We start from the raw sequence: 18,095 nt of genomic DNA, 5'->3' as shown, positions 1-18,095 counted from the left end.
TGACCCGGATGCGTTAGCACAGCTCGCTTCAGCTCAGAGTTACCATGTCCTTTTAGAAGTACAGAATATTCAACCTGTATTACAACTATTCACCTTAACACTCTAGAGGTCAAATCATCCAAGGTGTTTAGGTACCCAGGAATCACATGCGATATCCCCAATGAGCAGAAGTATGTTACAGTACAATTGCAAAAGCATTTGAGCAAGTTATAAAGACTAAAACACAAGCAGAGATTACATGAATGAAACTTGTATTTTATTTTTTTTTCCCCAGAAGCCCTGAGGACAAGAGTAGAAAAGTGCTAGCAGAAATGTCAGACAGAAAGTTTAACAGCTAAGATGACTGAAAAGCTGGTGAGCTCAGAGACCTCAAATTTGTCAATTGCCACAAGTAAAGCGATGCACAAAGCGGTGTGGTGTATATAAAAGGTAGCTTGATTTATTTTGAAGTTAAAAAGACTTATTTAATGAAGGCATGCTGGACCTTTAGAGATAGATGCCTTTTTAAAAATTTTCTTCCAGCGAGCTACAGATGAACCCAGGAAAAGGAGAAAGTTCCCAAAATCCTTGGAACTTTATCTGACCAGATCTAATGAGAATGCTGAAGTGGCAAAATTCAAGACCTGCGGTGTGTATATATGCTGAATTGCCCCTGTAGAGAAATAATTTGTTTAAATGAGGCCATAATTAACACAGCAGAGGAAGCATGGGTTTCTCAAACACTGGATACATGCTGATAAGAGCTATCCTAAAGGCAGTGCTACAGAAGATGCGTTCAACACCTTCTCCTATGGAGGGTCAATGGTCTTTCTTGCTTCAAGGCAGAAAGAGGAGGAAAAAAAAGTTGCATCCAAGTGGATATATTCCCCACCTGACATGGAAAGTTCTTACAACAAAACCAAAACAATAATTGAAGAGCTTTAAAAAAAAAAAAGTCATCACTAACCTGGCCCAAAGTCCATGCACCTGTGTCAGTCAGCTATCTCCAAGTCACTTGCTGGGAAACCTCAATTCTGCAAATTCTCTTTCTGCATGACAGAGGTTTTTCTAAACACCTTTTTGAATGTGTGTGTTTAATAAAGAAAGGGGGAGAGCATATAGATCACATGGTAGGATCGGGTTTAACTGGTAGATTGGACACACTAGTCCAGAGAAGTTTTACCCAACAATTCTAGAACTGATGTGACTAAGTAGCATCATTAATGAAGCATTACTTACTAAGCACACTTCTTTCTTACAGTTTTCTATCATTTCCCTTTACAATCTCAGTCTTTGTGTTTATTTTATTTTACTGAAGGCCCAAAAAGGGAACTCTATGGGTAAAGTGTGCCTACTGTTTGCCAGAAACTTTTTAGTGCTGACATCTTATGTCCACAGCAAAGTGGGGTTAAGCATCATTTTACAACTCTTTTTACAGGGGATGGGGGGGAAGAGAAAACATGCCTTCAGTGAACACCTTTAGCCTGTGCAGGCTCAAGAATCTCTGGATTAGTGGTACAGTGACCTTTGTGGCTCTTTTGAATGCTAATCTCCAAGATCAAACAGTTTCATTTAGGCTGTTCTGGGATCCCAGCAACCAATGACCTGTATTACATTCAAACGTGAGGGGTTTTGTTTGTTGGCTGTTTTTTGGTTTTGGGTCTTTATCCTTCATAAGAAATAAAATCAGTTTAAAAATCATCAACTGACCTGATGGTGAACTTGGTTTGTCTTGTCTACATTTTCACTTAAAGCCTTCACTGACAAGTTAGCTAGACTGACAGTAGAAGTGGCTTTGCTTTCCAGTGCAGTAGATATCTTCTGAAGTTCTGTCTATTATTTTATTTGTGGTAGCTTAGAAGTGTATCTTCTAAATGTCTGTGTTTGAGAAGGAAACTGTCTTCCAAACTGCAGAGCTCTTGCAAGATAAGCTATCAAGATTCAGCATTAATTGGTTTTCTAAGCAATGCTTGTGCAAGTCAAAAGGTACTTGGCAGAACTTTAAATTAGCTTTTGTCTGAGGTGATCAAAAGCTACATGGAGGATTTGAATTTTCTCCTTTTTTAATTCTTATAGTCCCTTGATGCATAAGGAAACACCTCCAACAGGTGACTAAGCCAGTGCTGTAGAGAATCCATTTAATTTGTATTCAGTGTTTTATTGAAGACTTCTGCAGTTCACTTTGAAACTGCTTTTCAAATGCTCTGTCCTCCTTGATAGTCTGGATTTCCTTCACCCACAAAGCTGTATGAAACCTTGCAAAAGCACAACTAGTCAACATTTGGTTCGCTCTGCTTAAGACATGACTATAGCCAACAAAACAGGTTTGGGAGAGCTGGGTAAGCACTCAACCAAGAACAAACCTCACTACATCCAGCTGCTTGATCTCAGCATGCACTTTAACTCTCTGGAGTCAGAAGAGTCTAGATGCTTGTGTTTATATCTGGATCCTTAGATCCACCCTCAGGCTTAAGTCTGATGTAATTTTAACCAATTCAAGCCAGACAGTTCACTAGTACAGTATGCCACTTGAACAATTTTTAAAACTTCATACTTTCACTCTGTACTGGAGCTTTTTGGTGTCAGCTAAACAGCAGCACATGCTGAGTATCTCTACAAACTTCCACAAAATGCTTTCCAGATATAATTCTGAAAGATACTGGGATACCACCTTGGGAAGACTAGAAGCAGACCAGGATGACCTTTGTCATTTCAGCTTCTCTATTGGTGCCACAGCTACCAGGTTTGAAATAACTCCTGGATTTCAGTTTGCTAAAATCCAGCTGCACTCCATTCATTATCTGAAGGCATCTGTTGATTTGGATTATTTTCTTGAGTGTGCACACAACAGGTCTTTAATAGTACTGCAGGAACCACTGTGCTACTTGATGTGGTACACTTTCTAGAATAGTAGGCTGAGCAAATACTCTGCGTGTTGCCATCTCTGGTAGAAATCCAATTGTTTCTAAGGCATCTTCTTTCTGAAGGCATGAAAGTGGAGGCAAATTACAACACACATGTTGGAAAAGGAGGTATAAATTACATGAGTCCCTTTGGAAGGAAAACAAAAACAAAATCTGAATGTTTTGCCCGGAGTATGTACAAGTCATAAAACATGCTCTATTTTATGTACATTACAAATAAATATCAACTTGTTATATGCATTCCATTCTGTATCACATCTTTGCCAAAATTACTGTTCATTATCCAATAAGTTAAAAGATGAAAATAATTCAGAAAACTGCTCCACTAAAAATGCATCTAGTGCACTATTTTAGTATAAATATGAAGATCTGCGAGAAAGGTTTTGTGCAGTTGCACTCTTCTAATAAAATGAAGGGCAAATTTGTTTAGCAATTTAATTCAGTGCATAGTTAAACTGGTTGGCAAACTTCTCATGCTTTCTTTGATCCATTCGGTTCATTGCTTTCACCACCCGTTTCACAGCACCTCTGAAAGAGAAACAAAAAATAATAAAAACGATTATGTTGATTCTGCACAATCATCTCAGAGAATGTTTATGAGTGTTGGGGGGGAAAAACGAACTATGATTAATCACTACCAGGCTTCTGAACCCTGCACTGATGAGGCTGAACAAATTTGTCTTGTTAACTAAATTAGCTGCAGCAATACAAATAGTTTAATTCAGCAATGATTTTATTAACAGGAGTAAACAAATTAAAATCTTTCAGTTTAATGGCTGTGCATTCCACCCTCCTAGCATTATTTCTGTTAGTCACACATAGCAAGTTTGATTTTCAAAAGCACTTAACTGCTCTTGGGGAAAAAAAAATAACTAGAAGTATCTAACAGGGCCTAAAAGCCTTACAAAATCCAACCTGCAGAATCTAGCGTGCTTTTGTGAGAGAAGGTCTTGCTGTTCCATTCACATAACTAACTCATGTAGCAACTTTCCTTTCACAGGTTGCTAAAAACCCACTTCATTGGCTGCGGGCAGAGTAAGACACTTGCTCACAGCAGCAGCAGCCCCATTCCTGAGCAGCAGCTATTTAATCCACAAGCACAACACTAGTTTGGGAAGATGCCAGAGATTTCCATGTATCTCTGTGCAGAGAGATAGATTACTGCTGCAGAACAGCTAAGTGCTTAGAGTTTAGCATAGTCAGGACAGTATGTCCAATACCTCACTCTTACATCAAGTGGAATGGGATCTCTGCTACCTCATGATGGGCAAGCATTCCAGCCCTCTGCAGTGCCCGCTGTGCTTCAAGAAGGTTCTGGTGTGTTCTTCAGATTCAGAAAGGAAATAAAGGTACTAACTTTGGAGCTCTCAAGCTTTCTGGTGCTTCTGGATCTGATGAGGGTTAGCCCTCATGTTGCTGCTCTTTATTTGCTGCCATTGTTGCCTCCTAGTAAAGATGGTGCCCAGGGATTTCTCTCCTTTTGGGAGTGACTGCTATGCTTTTGAACTGCATTATTTTCCCCTTCACAATCTTTTGAGTGGAGATCACACAGCTGAGGTTTTGAGGGTGAAGAAAATTATTCCTAGACAGCATGAAGAGGAGCAGGAGATTCTCATAAAAGGCACAGAGTGCAGGCATATGTACTCTTTAACTGGTAAGGCAGAAGAATGGGTTCATGATTGCAGAGGGGTAAGGAAACAGAAGAAAGGCAGTAGTAGAAGTCAAAAGAATGCTCTGCTGTGTACATCTGCCCTACAGAAACTTACAGTGGCTGCTGTGTACAGCTGAGTGCATCTTGCCTAGGGAATTTTGTTCTTTACTGAATTGTAGGGTTCCCATTTTTACTGGTTACTCTAGATGCCTCTAGCCAAAAAGCTCAGAAATCTGTGGCTGGTATTTGCAGGTGTGCTCGTATGTCACCCTGCCTCTATTCATGAAGAGGGAAGATACCTCCTAACACTGCTCTGTAAAGAACCTGGACGCTCTGCCAAGGCAGGAGGTACGCCAGCTAAGGGCTTGGTTTGAGGGACTATCTCTCATTTAAGAACATGGCACTGACTGATGTTTTTGATTTCTACATCAGAAATGAGGTTCCCAAGTTGCATCGCACAAAGTGGATGGTTTCAAGTCTACTGCTGTTAGACTTTACGTTGTTACAGCCTGCCTTTTATCACTTCTAAGGATGCTGCAGGCTGTGCAGTAGAATGAAGACAAGACATCCTGGTAGTATGCACCAGCCTTTTTCAGGATTCAGGTCCTACATACTGTTCCAGCTGTGCTCCTGTGGTTATCTCAGAGACAAGAGGCAAGTTGGCTTCTGTTTTATCTAACTGCTCTCTGTAACAGCTTCATTTCAAAAGCCATTTTGAAACATCTGAAAACAGAGGATACTTCTTAATAACACTTCTAAATGGTGGGATTAAAGATTTTCTCAGCAGCAACTGTAACGAAAACCAACATTCTGAAATAACACCTTGGAATAGGTATACTTTCAACAAAATTCTGCCAATTAAGTTACTAGAGTAAGGAAAATGTGGTCATGGTTTTGTACTTCAAATATTGCCTAATTGGTAGGAGAAAAGTGAGTCTTTAGCAGTGCAGAGTGGCCTTGACACTTTCATGTCATGTAGGTTTTACATTAGCACCACTGGATTGTGCGATACTGTAAATGAAATGAGATCCCACTTTGATGATCTGTGTGCAATTTCACTTAACTTTATTGGCAGACTAGAGCCTGGGTTTATCACCTATACATTTCAAGTAATTTGGGGTTGTTACAAGGAGCCAAGGTTATCATCTTGTTTAGTGCTGCAAAGCATGAAACCCATTAAAAACATGACAGGTTTGATTCGCTATGCCTGGCACTAACACACGCGCAAAATCATTAGCACAAACCACAGTAAACCAAAACCAGCTTTTAAAACTTATTTTGTTAAAGCTGATATGAAATTCTGATCATTAGAACTGTATGTCTCTGACTTCTAACTAAGATCAGGTGATGTGAATTTCACAGAAAATGTGAAATTTCTATAACTAAAAGCAATGTGGATCTGGTTTTGTTATTATAACCATTACATCAGAAAAGGGAAAACAAGAGTAAACAAATATTGTGCCTTGGATGCTGTTCAACTTGTCCAGTATGTTTAAGGAATAACCCACCATTAATGATTTTTATAATAATAATTTTGCTTTTATGATTTGACAGCTTTACACTTTTCACTTTCCTTTGGTTTCATTTTGACATATGAAACGCTTTAAATAGCTCCAGCTGATTGTCATTTGATAAAGACCAGAGCATGCTTAGGCAAATCTATGCTGCAGCCACGTCTAACCAAGACTAGATATCAGAAATGGCATAACAGAGTGGACATATGGAGCTACTATACATTCTAAAACCCATTCAGCTTGGTGGGTTGGTAGGCTCCCACTTCCACCTGAGCTAGCATGCCTGCTTTAAAGTTAACTCGCATATGTCTACATAAGTCACAGACACGTTTGTTCAATGTGTCTAAATGCCCATGTCATCCAAACAGTTTCTTCTCAAGCCAAATGTAGGCCAAGAGCTACTGTCATGTGCGGGGAGGAAAGGAAGATGAACACAAACTGCACCATCGTGGGAAGAATACTGTGTCCACATGTCTCTGGTCTGGGAATTATCATCTCCATACTCTTACACTGAAGAGAGACATGCAGCAGGTTCCAGTCCTTGATACTTACAAACGACAGCAGGAGGTAAGTGAACAAGGACAGTAACACAAGGATCCACATGTTTTTCTGAACCAATTAAATGCATTCTCAGCAAAGGAGGAGAAAAATGCAATGGCAGCATGTCACTGGATAATACACAGGAAGGGATCACTGTGTGTACATACTGGATTGGATGGCGTTCCATCAGGCCCAGCTAGCAACTGGGTACACCCAAGAGTGAGAGAAAATACACAGGAAGCCCAGGCAGCAGTCAAAAGTTTGGGAAGGTCTCTGAGCATACATCAGAGGTTAAAGGGCAACCGTTAAGACACCGCTAAATGCCAAAAGCCAAGGGGTTTTGACAGATCCTTTTAATAACTGAAGTTCTGCTCAGCACAGCCCATCTAAGGCTTTCAAAAGGAAAAACTTCATTTTTCACTCCATCTACGCTACTGCAGCGTGTCTGATGTTTTAAGTTGTGTCACTCCGAACACATCATCTTTCCAGATCAGTGCTACTTGCACACATAACGTGGCACCCACTTAATAAATGATCATCCAGAGAAGCCACTACAGCAATTAAAGGATTAAGAACAAAATTAAGAAGGATTAAAAAAACCCACCAACTTTCATAGGGAAATTTTGCAAAATTTGCTGAAAATCATTCACAAAGAAATAATCTTGGTTGTCAGTATCTGTTACTCTGTACCATCCAGAGATATGGAAGGCATTCCTGCTCTGTAGCTAGCAAAGAAAGTTGTTCGGTAAGTGCATGTTAAAGCAGAAACAGAAAGCACCACTGAGACAAAGGGAAACAGCAATTTAACAGGTTTTAGAGCATGTAAGCATCTTACTTATTGAAGACTTTCTTCTCAAGCCGAGAACGAGAAGTGTTAGCTTGCTGCTTCAGGTCTGTCAAATTTGGATATTTTTTCTTCTTCCCTTTCTTTTTCCCTCCTTTTCCATTACTTTTAGAGGAACCAAGATCCACTCCTGTAGCTGCTTCAACTTCTCTCATGAATTCTGGATCTCGCCATTCTGTTTAAAAGAAGAAGCATGCACTTTGAAACTCCAAACCCTGAATTTGCAGTCTGCTAAGATGCAGGTTCTTGCCACCGCTAGGCGAGGGCAGAGTCGCTGCGCTGTAAGTTGCATACACAAAGGAAGGAGATGATAAAGCAGTTAGCCAAAACAACAGATCTTGATGAAAAAAACCCTGCTAGTCTGGGATCAGTATCTATTATTAGCTGCTGTAGATAAAGCTGTTCTGCAGTAAAACTTAAGTTTTTGCAGTAGCACAGTAGCAACATTCCAAAGAAACTATTCCATGTAGGAAAGGTGACATAAACACAGTGATCATCATTTAGAAATTGAATAAAATGCCAACAATGTAGCTGAGGAACTTGTCTCCAGAAATAAATTCTGAATAAGCTTAAAAGTAAACTTAAAAAAATGGAATATGTTATCTTTTGAGGAGAGTAGGGGTGAGAACTTTGTAACTTTTCTGCATCAATCATATTTGCTTCAAAACATTAACTGGTATCTGACACTTAAATAGCGTTCTTGAATAAGACAACTTGACTCTGTTGCCATGAACCCAATCTTGCATCTGAAAAAAATACTACTTTTTAAATATCCCACATTTCCTCGGTTTAATTATCTAAATCAAGTTTCTTCTCCTGATAATAGAACAAGAGTTGATTTATCTCATCAAAAACTTGTTTTACAGTTTTATCAAAACCTTAATGCTTCAGAATCCAACCACACACTGTAAATGGATTCTGATCATAGATGCCACCACAGGAAAAAGCATGAACAATTTAGACTGTAAACTCTGAGGAAGCCATGGTCTTTCACCTTTAATGTCTAGTCTTGCATATCAGAACAAGGTAATATAGTGGAAAGCAGGAAGTAAAGATGTGGCTAGAGGATGGATATCTTCAAGGGGAAATTCAGAAGAGTGGCATTGCATTACAAAAATTTTGACCATATGGGTTGGAAAAAAATGTAGCAAGCACCACTTCAAAGAGTAACATGGTCCAAACTCAGCATAAATGTCAGAATTCTATATTTTAACAACCAGTAATTGCCAGTCATTTTTCATATAGTTTCCTGTATGTCGTTCAGCCTTTCTTGCCTGCAGAAATTGTAACACCAAATGCCTACTACCCTTATTTAACATCTGTGTAGATACAGAAAAATAAACAGTCCTAAATGACTATACAATGTCACTTATACACCAATATGGTCACTGAGTGTGACAAACATTGCTAACAACATATCAGGAAGGTCAGAGGCAATGTCCTCACTTAAGAACACTGTGTTTAGGAATACCAGAGCAATTTTCCAAGGAAAGGTTAGATCTAACTTACTTTGATACAGGGAAGCGAGGACTGATTAAAATCCAACATACCAAAAAGCATGAGGAAAATGAAGCTGTGTAAGAAATGAGCAGGGGAAGTATAGAGGGAGAAAATAGAACATAAATATTTGATAGATTATAAGACCTCACAGAGCTGTTTGGTGTGTTGTGTTTTTTTGGTTTTTTTTTTTTTTTTTAAGTGAAGGAATACAGAACAGCACAATTCAGATACAGGAACGATTAATCCAAGATTAAGGAAAACTGTCTAAACAGTTTATCTCCCAGTAATAAGAAGGCGTCACAGTTTAGGAACCCAGTGAATGGAGCAATTGTTTAAACACAACGAAAAAATGCTGGCATCCAGTAGAGATGAAATGAGCATTTGAGTAAAATGAAGGAGCAATTTAAAAGCCTTTGAGAAAAATCAATAGAATGCCAGGGAAGAGCAGCCTTTTTGAGCATTGATGGGCCCCTAAAGCTCTTCATACATTGTTACTGAGTTTAGCAGCAGGGAAAAGAAAATTACACAGTTTGCAAGGGTAGGCGGGAATCAATACTGTAGTTAGTAAAGAGATGCTATTTCACATCTGACTGGCCAGCGGCCTGCCTTCACCAGCCTGTCCTGATACCTGTTTGTTAACAAGTCACTAAGGGCTGAAAAACCAGATACTCTTCAGGGCTGACACAAAAAATAGGCACTTAATTTGCTCCTGTGTGCGAACTATTGGAAAAGGATGAACACTGCAGATTAGCAGGTCAGTGTAATCCCACCTGATTCCACCATCTGGACTGAAGAGCCCAAAGCACCGTTTTGTGGACATCAGCTAGAGTTCAAAATTTTATACTAAGTTGAAAAATGCTCCATAATAACAATGACAGTGTTGTTAAAACAATCATTATCACATGAACTGTATTACTTCCACATAATTATTTTCCCCTTCAATCACACAAGGATGAAAATAAACCTACCATCCAAAAGGCAAAAGGATTTTGGTGCAATTTAAACATGCAGCCGATCCCCACATTTTAATTCTATTTAGAAATTTTTCAAACTGTTGTCATCAGCAAATGATGTTGCCAATTGTAAGACCAAAGCTCTTACTGCACGGGGCTTGTATATTTTCCATAGCAGCACTGCTCAGACTTGCTGCAAGTCCTTTGTAAAAAAAACCAAAAAAAACAACTAAGCAAAAACCAAAAAGCAAACCCTAATGCAAACCAACCAGACACCCGCCAAACAAACAAGACCATTTTAAAAGGCTGATGAAAATATTACGAAACAAATATAAGAAGTGAGGCACAGAAATGAAGAAAGCAACAAAAAACAGTGAAGAAGTATTTAGTGACATCTGGTATATGTACAGGTTTAGAAACCTGTAAGGTTTTGTCTAATAAATTAAGTGCCATAGTTTGTGTAGTATCTCCCTGGACAGACAGGATGGACCTTTGTATGACATCTCAGCTTAACAACCACACTCAATAATGCAACACAGCAATGTCAACACTGGTTTGGGACTAACATACACATCCTTGTGGGCCAGAGGTGAGAAGCCTCTAACAACACTGAACTGACACTGTAATAAAAATAAATATTACGTTTAGCCTCAAGCAGCGGCAATTTCACAGGGAAAAAAAATAATCAATATTTTTTAGTGCAAGTGATTTTTATACCAGAGTATTAGTTTCTAGTTTGAAACTAGTCCCTCAAGAACACCTACTACTATAATTTGTTAGTTTTAGTTTGTCATAACTAAGTTGGGAACTCTCCTTTTTAGCAAACCATCCACACCCCTGCCCTGGCTTTGCTGTGAGAGCCCAACTGGACTCATGCTGTTGGCTGGATGCCAGTTTAGAGCACTTCGCTCCACGTGGATAAGGATGGAAACTACCTGCAAGCACAGCACTTTGACACATGAAAAAACAGAATGCATTCAGTAACTGCTGCATCGGTGTGGTGCTGGTAATCGCCAAGCACAGCCACTCAAAGACAGCCAAATCAGAATTAAAGGAAACTGGGTGGACCAGTTTTATATTTAAATGAAGGCTCATTTGACATAGACCTTTCTGAACAACAGATCAACAACTTATGCTCTGAAGATGTTTTGTGGAAGGTTCAGTAGCCTCATTAATAATATAACTGTGAAACTGATGAAATACTGAGCCGGTCAGAGCTTAAGAGAGAACAAACTCCTTAATGGGAGTACACTACAAGATATCAAAATGATAATGCCTATAGATAAGTTAAATTAGAATGCAGAATGCTCACCTAGAATAAATAGCTTAAACCAGAGAAAACTAAGACCTGGTGGAGGAAGGCAGATTAAATAAAAGCTTTGAAAACAAATCTGCCCCCTCCAATTATATACTATGTCTTTGCTGGATAGATCTCTCTCTTCCATCTTCCTTTGCAGTCCGTCAACTTTCAGGAGCTTCCTGGTTGCAATCCCCACAGTGCTCTATGAAAATCTACCTTCTGTCCATCACTAATGAGGTTTAGCTGCACTATTGCAAATAAGTGTCTTATCCCACTTGGAAATCTTCCTGCCTGTGTATCATTGCTTGCTGTCTTTCTCATTACCTGCATTCCTTACTTAGCAGTCCAGAGCGTCATCCTGGCTAAAAATGCTCAAATAATCTTGAGGAAGGACAAGCCTTCCCTCCACACCTGCAATCAGCAGCCAGGATGCAAGAAAGCCATTAGTTTTGTTGCCCGTCCCCACCCTTTAAAAACAAAATCCAGATTATTGCACAGTAACATGTAAACAATTAAACAGCACAGCTCTGCTTGCTCCCTTTGTCAAGCCATCATGCCTATCAGAACATTCAGACTAGTTATAATGCCAATAAAGTAAGGCTTACGGTGAGGGCTCTCCTAATTCAGAGTATTTTCTAGTGATGCTGCACTGATGCACAGCATAACAAAGCCAGGAATTCTCCTTCCAAAACACAAGTAGTAAGCGAGTAGATATGGGAAATAAAAAATACAATAGATATTAATAGATAATGGAAAAACAAGTTCCCACATTGTGACAAAAAAAATGCACTCTGCCAATATTTGTGGTAACACAGTGATCCTAATAATATAATTACATTACGTAAATCACAATTGTTAGAGACCAGCAAGATTAGACGACTTCTTTTCAGAAGCATGGCAACAGTTACTGTCAAGCATTTCCCAGGAAATAGGTTTAATTGTCCTTAATAAACATGTTCCTTAGATAAAAGCTGTAATTCATTTGTTTGAGAAGCGTTAGGAACATCATGACAACTACTGGAAATAAAGAACAAACAAAATGTTAACCTCACTCTGTGTACACCACATCAGCAAGAATCACTGCAAATGATCTACAAATTAAAACCAACGGGAATTTAAATGAGGGAATGCGGTTAGGAGCAAACCAGAAATATGATCCAGTCCTGTGGATCTCAACCTATGTCTTTAGTAACAAAAGAGTCAGCTTTCTTTCTCCATAGAGCCTGTCACTGTTGCTGTCCAATTGTATACTGAGATTTGTCCAACTTGTATCTAAATACAGATACAGTGTATATAGAACATATAGATACAATATATGAAATATATATACAATGTGGATAAAATATATACAATTATTGTCCATATTGTAACTTCATTGTCGATATTGTAAATATAGTATACAATATATATACACAAACACATACACAATAAAGACACTGTGCTTACATTTAAAGCTTATCTCCTACCTCTGCCTAACATTTTTAATTTTTTGTTGGTTTTTTGTTGTTGTTGTTTTGTTTTTCTTTTTAAGACACAAACCTGGCTGAGCTGCTTGCTTCTCAAACCGCATCTTTTCTTCTCTGGCTCTGTCCTCTGCGTTAATGGGAATCCCAGAATCATCTCGAGGAACTATCTTTCCATGGAAAGGGCACTTCAGTATGAAAGAAAGAAAAAAAATAATCTCAAAACTTCTGAATGAAATTCAACATAGCTTAAAGCCAGACACTGGAATCGAGCAACAAAGGTCTACACTTGATTTTCAGTCCCCCTTAGAAAGCATCAGGATGCCATAGGCATCATGTGTTTAATACACTCAGAATCTCCAAGAAATAATCTCTTTGTGACACAAATATCCAGTGTCAAGAGGCCAGCACATCCCATCAAGTCTGGAACAAGGGCACCAATGCCGAGTCCTATGTTGTTGTTTATGCTACACCCCTATCCCATAACAATCCCATTTACAATGTTTGAGTGCACGCAGATCCTTCAAGCTCAGATAATACAGGAAGAACAGGAATATTAGAACAAGTATTTAAGCAAAGTATTTCTGCTCAATAGTGCCCAAAATTTGAGGCTGTGTAGGATTTAGTTTCCATAAAACCTAATTTGTAAGTAAAACCTCTTTGCCCCTCAAACACCCAAATTTCTAAAAACAGTCAATATCAAATCTGCCTCTCAATGAGGAAAACTTTTCGGCAACCATATCACAGTAGTAAATAAAATAGAAACACCTATGATGAATGCCAGAAATACTTGTGAGTTCCTTAAATGTTTACAGCTTCCTTACCAAAACAATGCTTCCCATATGAAGCACATATTAACAGCAAACTTCTGCAGACACAATGTTCTTCCACTCCCTTGAGCTATATTTACCATGTGAAATAAACTTTTATGGACATGTTTTAACAATATCTCCTCCATATAGCACATATCCTGAAGTCATGTAACTCAGTGCCCACCTTAATCCGATCCTGTCTTTCACACAGACTTCCATCAGGCATTGGTGCTCGACATTTATGTTTCACTGGTTCAAACTTGCCAGCAAACGTTATGTATCTAGTTTTTAACATTTCAGTTATTTCTGTATTTTCCACCTCTTCCTCTACTTCACTGGGTGCCCAAAATCGATGCTCAGAAGCAAATCTGGGAAAACAATAAATGAGAATTATTCATGAAGTTGTAAGAAAGCACACATTGATGCCAGTACACCCTATGTTAAACTTACATGTAAAAGGATGTTTTACTAGTGAATTAGAAAAACGTTTGAATCTACCCTTCTTTCTTATGACTCCTATATTATGAAGGTGTTTTTGAAATATCTCCAACGCCTGTCTAGTATTGATTTCTTGTTTAACCTGCTAACCTATTACAAGTCTTAGCTCTAGTTCATGATCTGACATTCTGAATCAGTTATCTGATATCCAGTTTCAGTAAATAATTTCATGATTCTGTAGTTAACATTCTTCATAACAAAATACTTCTACGATTAAAACACAGACGATAGATCAGTGAGGAAATGGTTTGGTCTTAACTTGTCCGATCTTATTCCTAGCAGCTGTACTCCTGCAGCAGCAGAGAAGCAGAAGCTGAAATCAGAGAATGTTGCAATGTATGAGACCAATGAAGAAAGCAAATTATCAGCTAAGCCTTGTAGAGATTCTTTCTTCCAGGTTCTCCCATACAGTGTCCATAAGTCTGAAAACTTGTAGGATGTTCCTCCAAGAAATTAAGCTAATCCATTGAAAAATCTATTTTAAAGTTAGAGATCTTACCTATAGATACAGACGTATTAGGCAAATATACAAAGAAGATTAGTACCATGTCAGTGGACATGGGAAGTGGGACAGAAGGGGAACAAGGACCCTTCAATGATGCAGTATTTTCAAATTTTCTCAATAGTATTCATATAATTCCATTTTAACCACCCTAGGCTCCCAATAGTCTATAATGAGAAACAGGCAACCTCAAAGAGTAATTACCTGACTAGATGCTAATTGGGATGCAATGACTGTCCCTCTGATGGTAAATGTTTCTTTCTCCTAATCATGAAAAGAAATTAGGGTCACCAGCTTAAGTTAGATATCTAACTTTAAGACATCTCAAGTTAAACAACAACAATCCAATCCCAAATGTAAGGGAATAAAAAAAAAACATACAGCTAAACTAAGCAAAAAAACTTCGAGCCTGCATGTCTGCTACTTATTACAAGCAAAATGGAGATATCTAGATGACAGATGTATTGATAAGGACTTAAAATTCACAAAGGACACTTTACAACCCTGTATTCCACATCATTCTTCCACCAATCAGTCCCAGTCTGATCTGAGAGGATTTTCTCTATCCATACGCAATTCCTTTCACTCATTAATATCATTGGATGCCATTCCTCCTTCTGAGACTTTGCCTTCTGTAGGCTGCAGAGTCATATATACACGACACTGGCTTCACTAATCACAGTGACCTCGACTCAACAAAGCACATAAGCCAAAGGAATTACTTTGGTGGGCCTGAAATTTTGATGAATTTTATCTAAGGAAGTTTTCAGCAGATGACAATAGAAAAAAAAAAAGTGGAGGAAATTATCTGACCTTAGCAACCTACAACATATATAGCTGCTGGTTTTTCTGCAATAGTTTACCATTTAAAACTATATAAAGAGATTAAGAACTAGATCAAAAAAGGATTAAGGAATTCTTGAAGACCTTCCATGGTTTGCCAAATCATCAGAAAAATGTTCAGCAAGTAAAATCCTTCTTAAAAAGGGATTCATGCTATCCAATAATTTCTTCATCAAATATACCTCGCTTGTGCCAGAAAAATTCTAACCTGTGATAAAGTACAAATAACTTTCTTCTGGTAAATTAGGGGATAAAGACAAAAGAGTGGAGACTAGTTCAACATGAGACATAGTAATATGTTTCCACAATTTCTGGTTAAAAAAAGAAAGTTTTCAATCACACAATTCTGCAAACTATAGCCTAAATAAAAAACCTCTAAGATTCTTTATAATATACCAACATGACTTCAGTCAAATGTTTGAATGGTCAAGTATTTCAGCTTCAGAAACTATGCAGCAAGACCATAAAATAGACAGTAAATAGAAGAATTAAATATATTTCTTATTTGCTTAGTTTTAATACAATCCTTAAAACAAGACTGAATGCTAGCTCTGTGCTACTAACCTTAGAGACACAAGGAGGGAAAAGCATTGCTAGAAAGACACCACACAGGACGTCTATACGCAAGGTAGCCTTGCAGAATCTCAGTAAAATTCTATTGTTCTTTGGTGGTCTGAACTCCCCTCCCCCTCTAAATTATCAAATTACAGTTACATGAGAATGAAGAAGCATTTAACAGTTGTCTATGCCAATGTTTCCAATTAGAAAAAAGTTCTATTTTTTCTGTCCCTGTACCCCTCCAAACCTGCATCCAACAGATTTCAAGGAAACGAAAATTATGGTTTACTCTATGTATCATTAATCAGTATTTAGGAACTGGACTTTAAATAGCCTGATTCCTACACAGATATTCATAGATATTATTGTTTACTACAATCATTTAACTCATTTTCTCCCAGCACAACTTACAAACAGGTGAGAAAAGAACAAAGCAGTGCTAATTCCCAAAGTTTTCTGATTTCCTGCTGTTGTATTTTAAGCAACATTTTAAAAAGACAGAACATGAGATCTTTGAAAAAAAATAATAATGATGCATGTGACAAGTAAAACAGTTTTGTAAGATCAGAAGGGGAACAGATCATCAGCTAGAAGATCAACACCTCACAAAGAGTGTTACTGATCTAGACAAATAAGAGGCTTTAATGGAAATTATATAGCTTTGTATTAGGAGAAATAAAAGACAAGTAATGGTTAACTGAAATTTAGAAGAACGTCCAGCTCCTGGAAAAATGTTGCATCCTTTCAACAAATTTATATCTATTTCCTAAGATGATAGGAAGCTTATAAAAAACTTGAATAAATATAAATTCTAAAACCAGTACGATGCATACAGAGATCTCAGGGCAAGCATTAAATGAGCTAATTCAAATATCCTAGTCAGAGTCATAAGAAGTGCTGCACTAGCTAATTTACTCTGATCCTAAGAGTAAGCTAATTTAATTCAATGAGGAGAGTAGATGAGTTTGGCCAGCCCATGCTATCCAAAATAGCTGATTAAACTGGCATAGCATACACCCCTCCAACCACAACAATAAAAAAAGTACTACTACAGCTTTATAAACTCATTTTAAGAGCTCTTAAACTAGTTGAATGAGTTCTGTGAGTGAAGGTGGAACTAGGGGAAACTGATCAGTCCAAACTTTTTGTTAAGCCTACAGTTACTGTCACTTCTAGAAAAGATGGCAGTTCACCACTGACCAGCTAAATAAAACTCCTTTAGAAAATAATCTCCCTGGTAGCTGCAGTCTCACTATCAAAATCTTAATTCATTGTAAATGCTGTAATTAAGTATAGCGTTAAATAGGTGAAGGGGAAAGCTTTTCCAATTCAGATTCTAAAAATTCAAATTCCATACACATTCTGTATGTGTTGTCTGGGTTTTGGGTTTGCTTTTTTCTCCTAGGCACCTTATAGAGACAGTATGCATGCATATAGAAAAGTTAAAGGAGTTGGCTAACTACCACCTTAATTTTTCAATAAATACACTCAGGGGTCAATGGTATTGTGTGTGCAAAGTTACTTAAATTATCTTTAGTTAGATTGTCATATCTGTAGTTATAGACTATAAGGTTCAAAAGTGTGCCCTCTATTTTATTGGAAAGCATAAAAATAAAACAGTACAGCACAAGGCAGACAGGCAGTGAAATATGCTTCTGATTTCACTTATGACTTGAATAACTCATTTGCAATGTAAAATAAAGCCTTACTACCTTTTTGACGTTATTGCAGACAAATGCTTCTTAAAGCCCTGCTGAAAATCTTAACCATTTTATAGGCTTTGAAGAGCTTACACCACATGAGACAGAACCCAAAGCTTGGAGTGACTGTGTTAAAGCATATTATGTATCAAATGTCACTGGCTTTCAATAATTTAAAAGATATTCAGCATTTTATGCAATCAGATACAGGGGCAAAGCTTTCCTCTTGTTTCTTTCTGCAAACACCGTCTTAAGACTATGATTATGGGTTGGGGTTTTTTGTTTGTTTTGGTAAGAAAAGCTTAAAAGTAAAAATCTTGTTCTCAGCAGTATGATTTGCAACCCACCCAGTCTACGATTTTTGCCTTTTCCAAGCCAAGTATTGCACATACTGATACTAAAGTTCTGGTGGACCTAATGAAATTTCTACATAGAGGGAGGACTTTGCACCCCAACTTTCATATAGAAATACTAGTGCTAAAAAGGGGGTTTAAGAACTGACTGCTAGAAATAA

The 18,095-nt window shown here is 37.9% G+C and overlaps 1 protein-coding gene across 2 annotated transcripts in view; it reads right to left on the bottom strand.

Moving 5' to 3' along the window:
* Positions 1 to 234: 234 nt before the first annotated feature.
* The window catches only part of UVSSA (UV stimulated scaffold protein A), a 58,498-nt gene continuing 40,637 nt past the window's right edge, over positions 235 to 18,095 (bottom strand). For both annotated transcript variants that reach the window (XM_055717148.1, XM_055717196.1), the window contains exons 10-13: positions 13,665 to 13,848; positions 12,745 to 12,856; positions 7,444 to 7,627; positions 235 to 3,431 (exon numbers count right to left, since the gene is read on the bottom strand). In XM_055717148.1, coding sequence (XP_055573123.1) covers positions 3,338 to 3,431; positions 7,444 to 7,627; positions 12,745 to 12,856; positions 13,665 to 13,848 — 574 coding nt within the window. In that variant the 3' untranslated portion in view covers positions 235 to 3,337. The remainder of the gene's footprint in view (positions 3,432 to 7,443; positions 7,628 to 12,744; positions 12,857 to 13,664; positions 13,849 to 18,095) is intronic.

This window comes from Falco cherrug, chromosome 1 (genome assembly GCF_023634085.1).
Source record: "Falco cherrug isolate bFalChe1 chromosome 1, bFalChe1.pri, whole genome shotgun sequence".
In the NCBI taxonomy this organism is placed as follows: domain Eukaryota; kingdom Metazoa; phylum Chordata; class Aves; order Falconiformes; family Falconidae; genus Falco; species Falco cherrug.
Note: the sequence above shows the minus strand (reverse complement) of the source record. Positions and strands in the feature narration are given on the sequence as shown.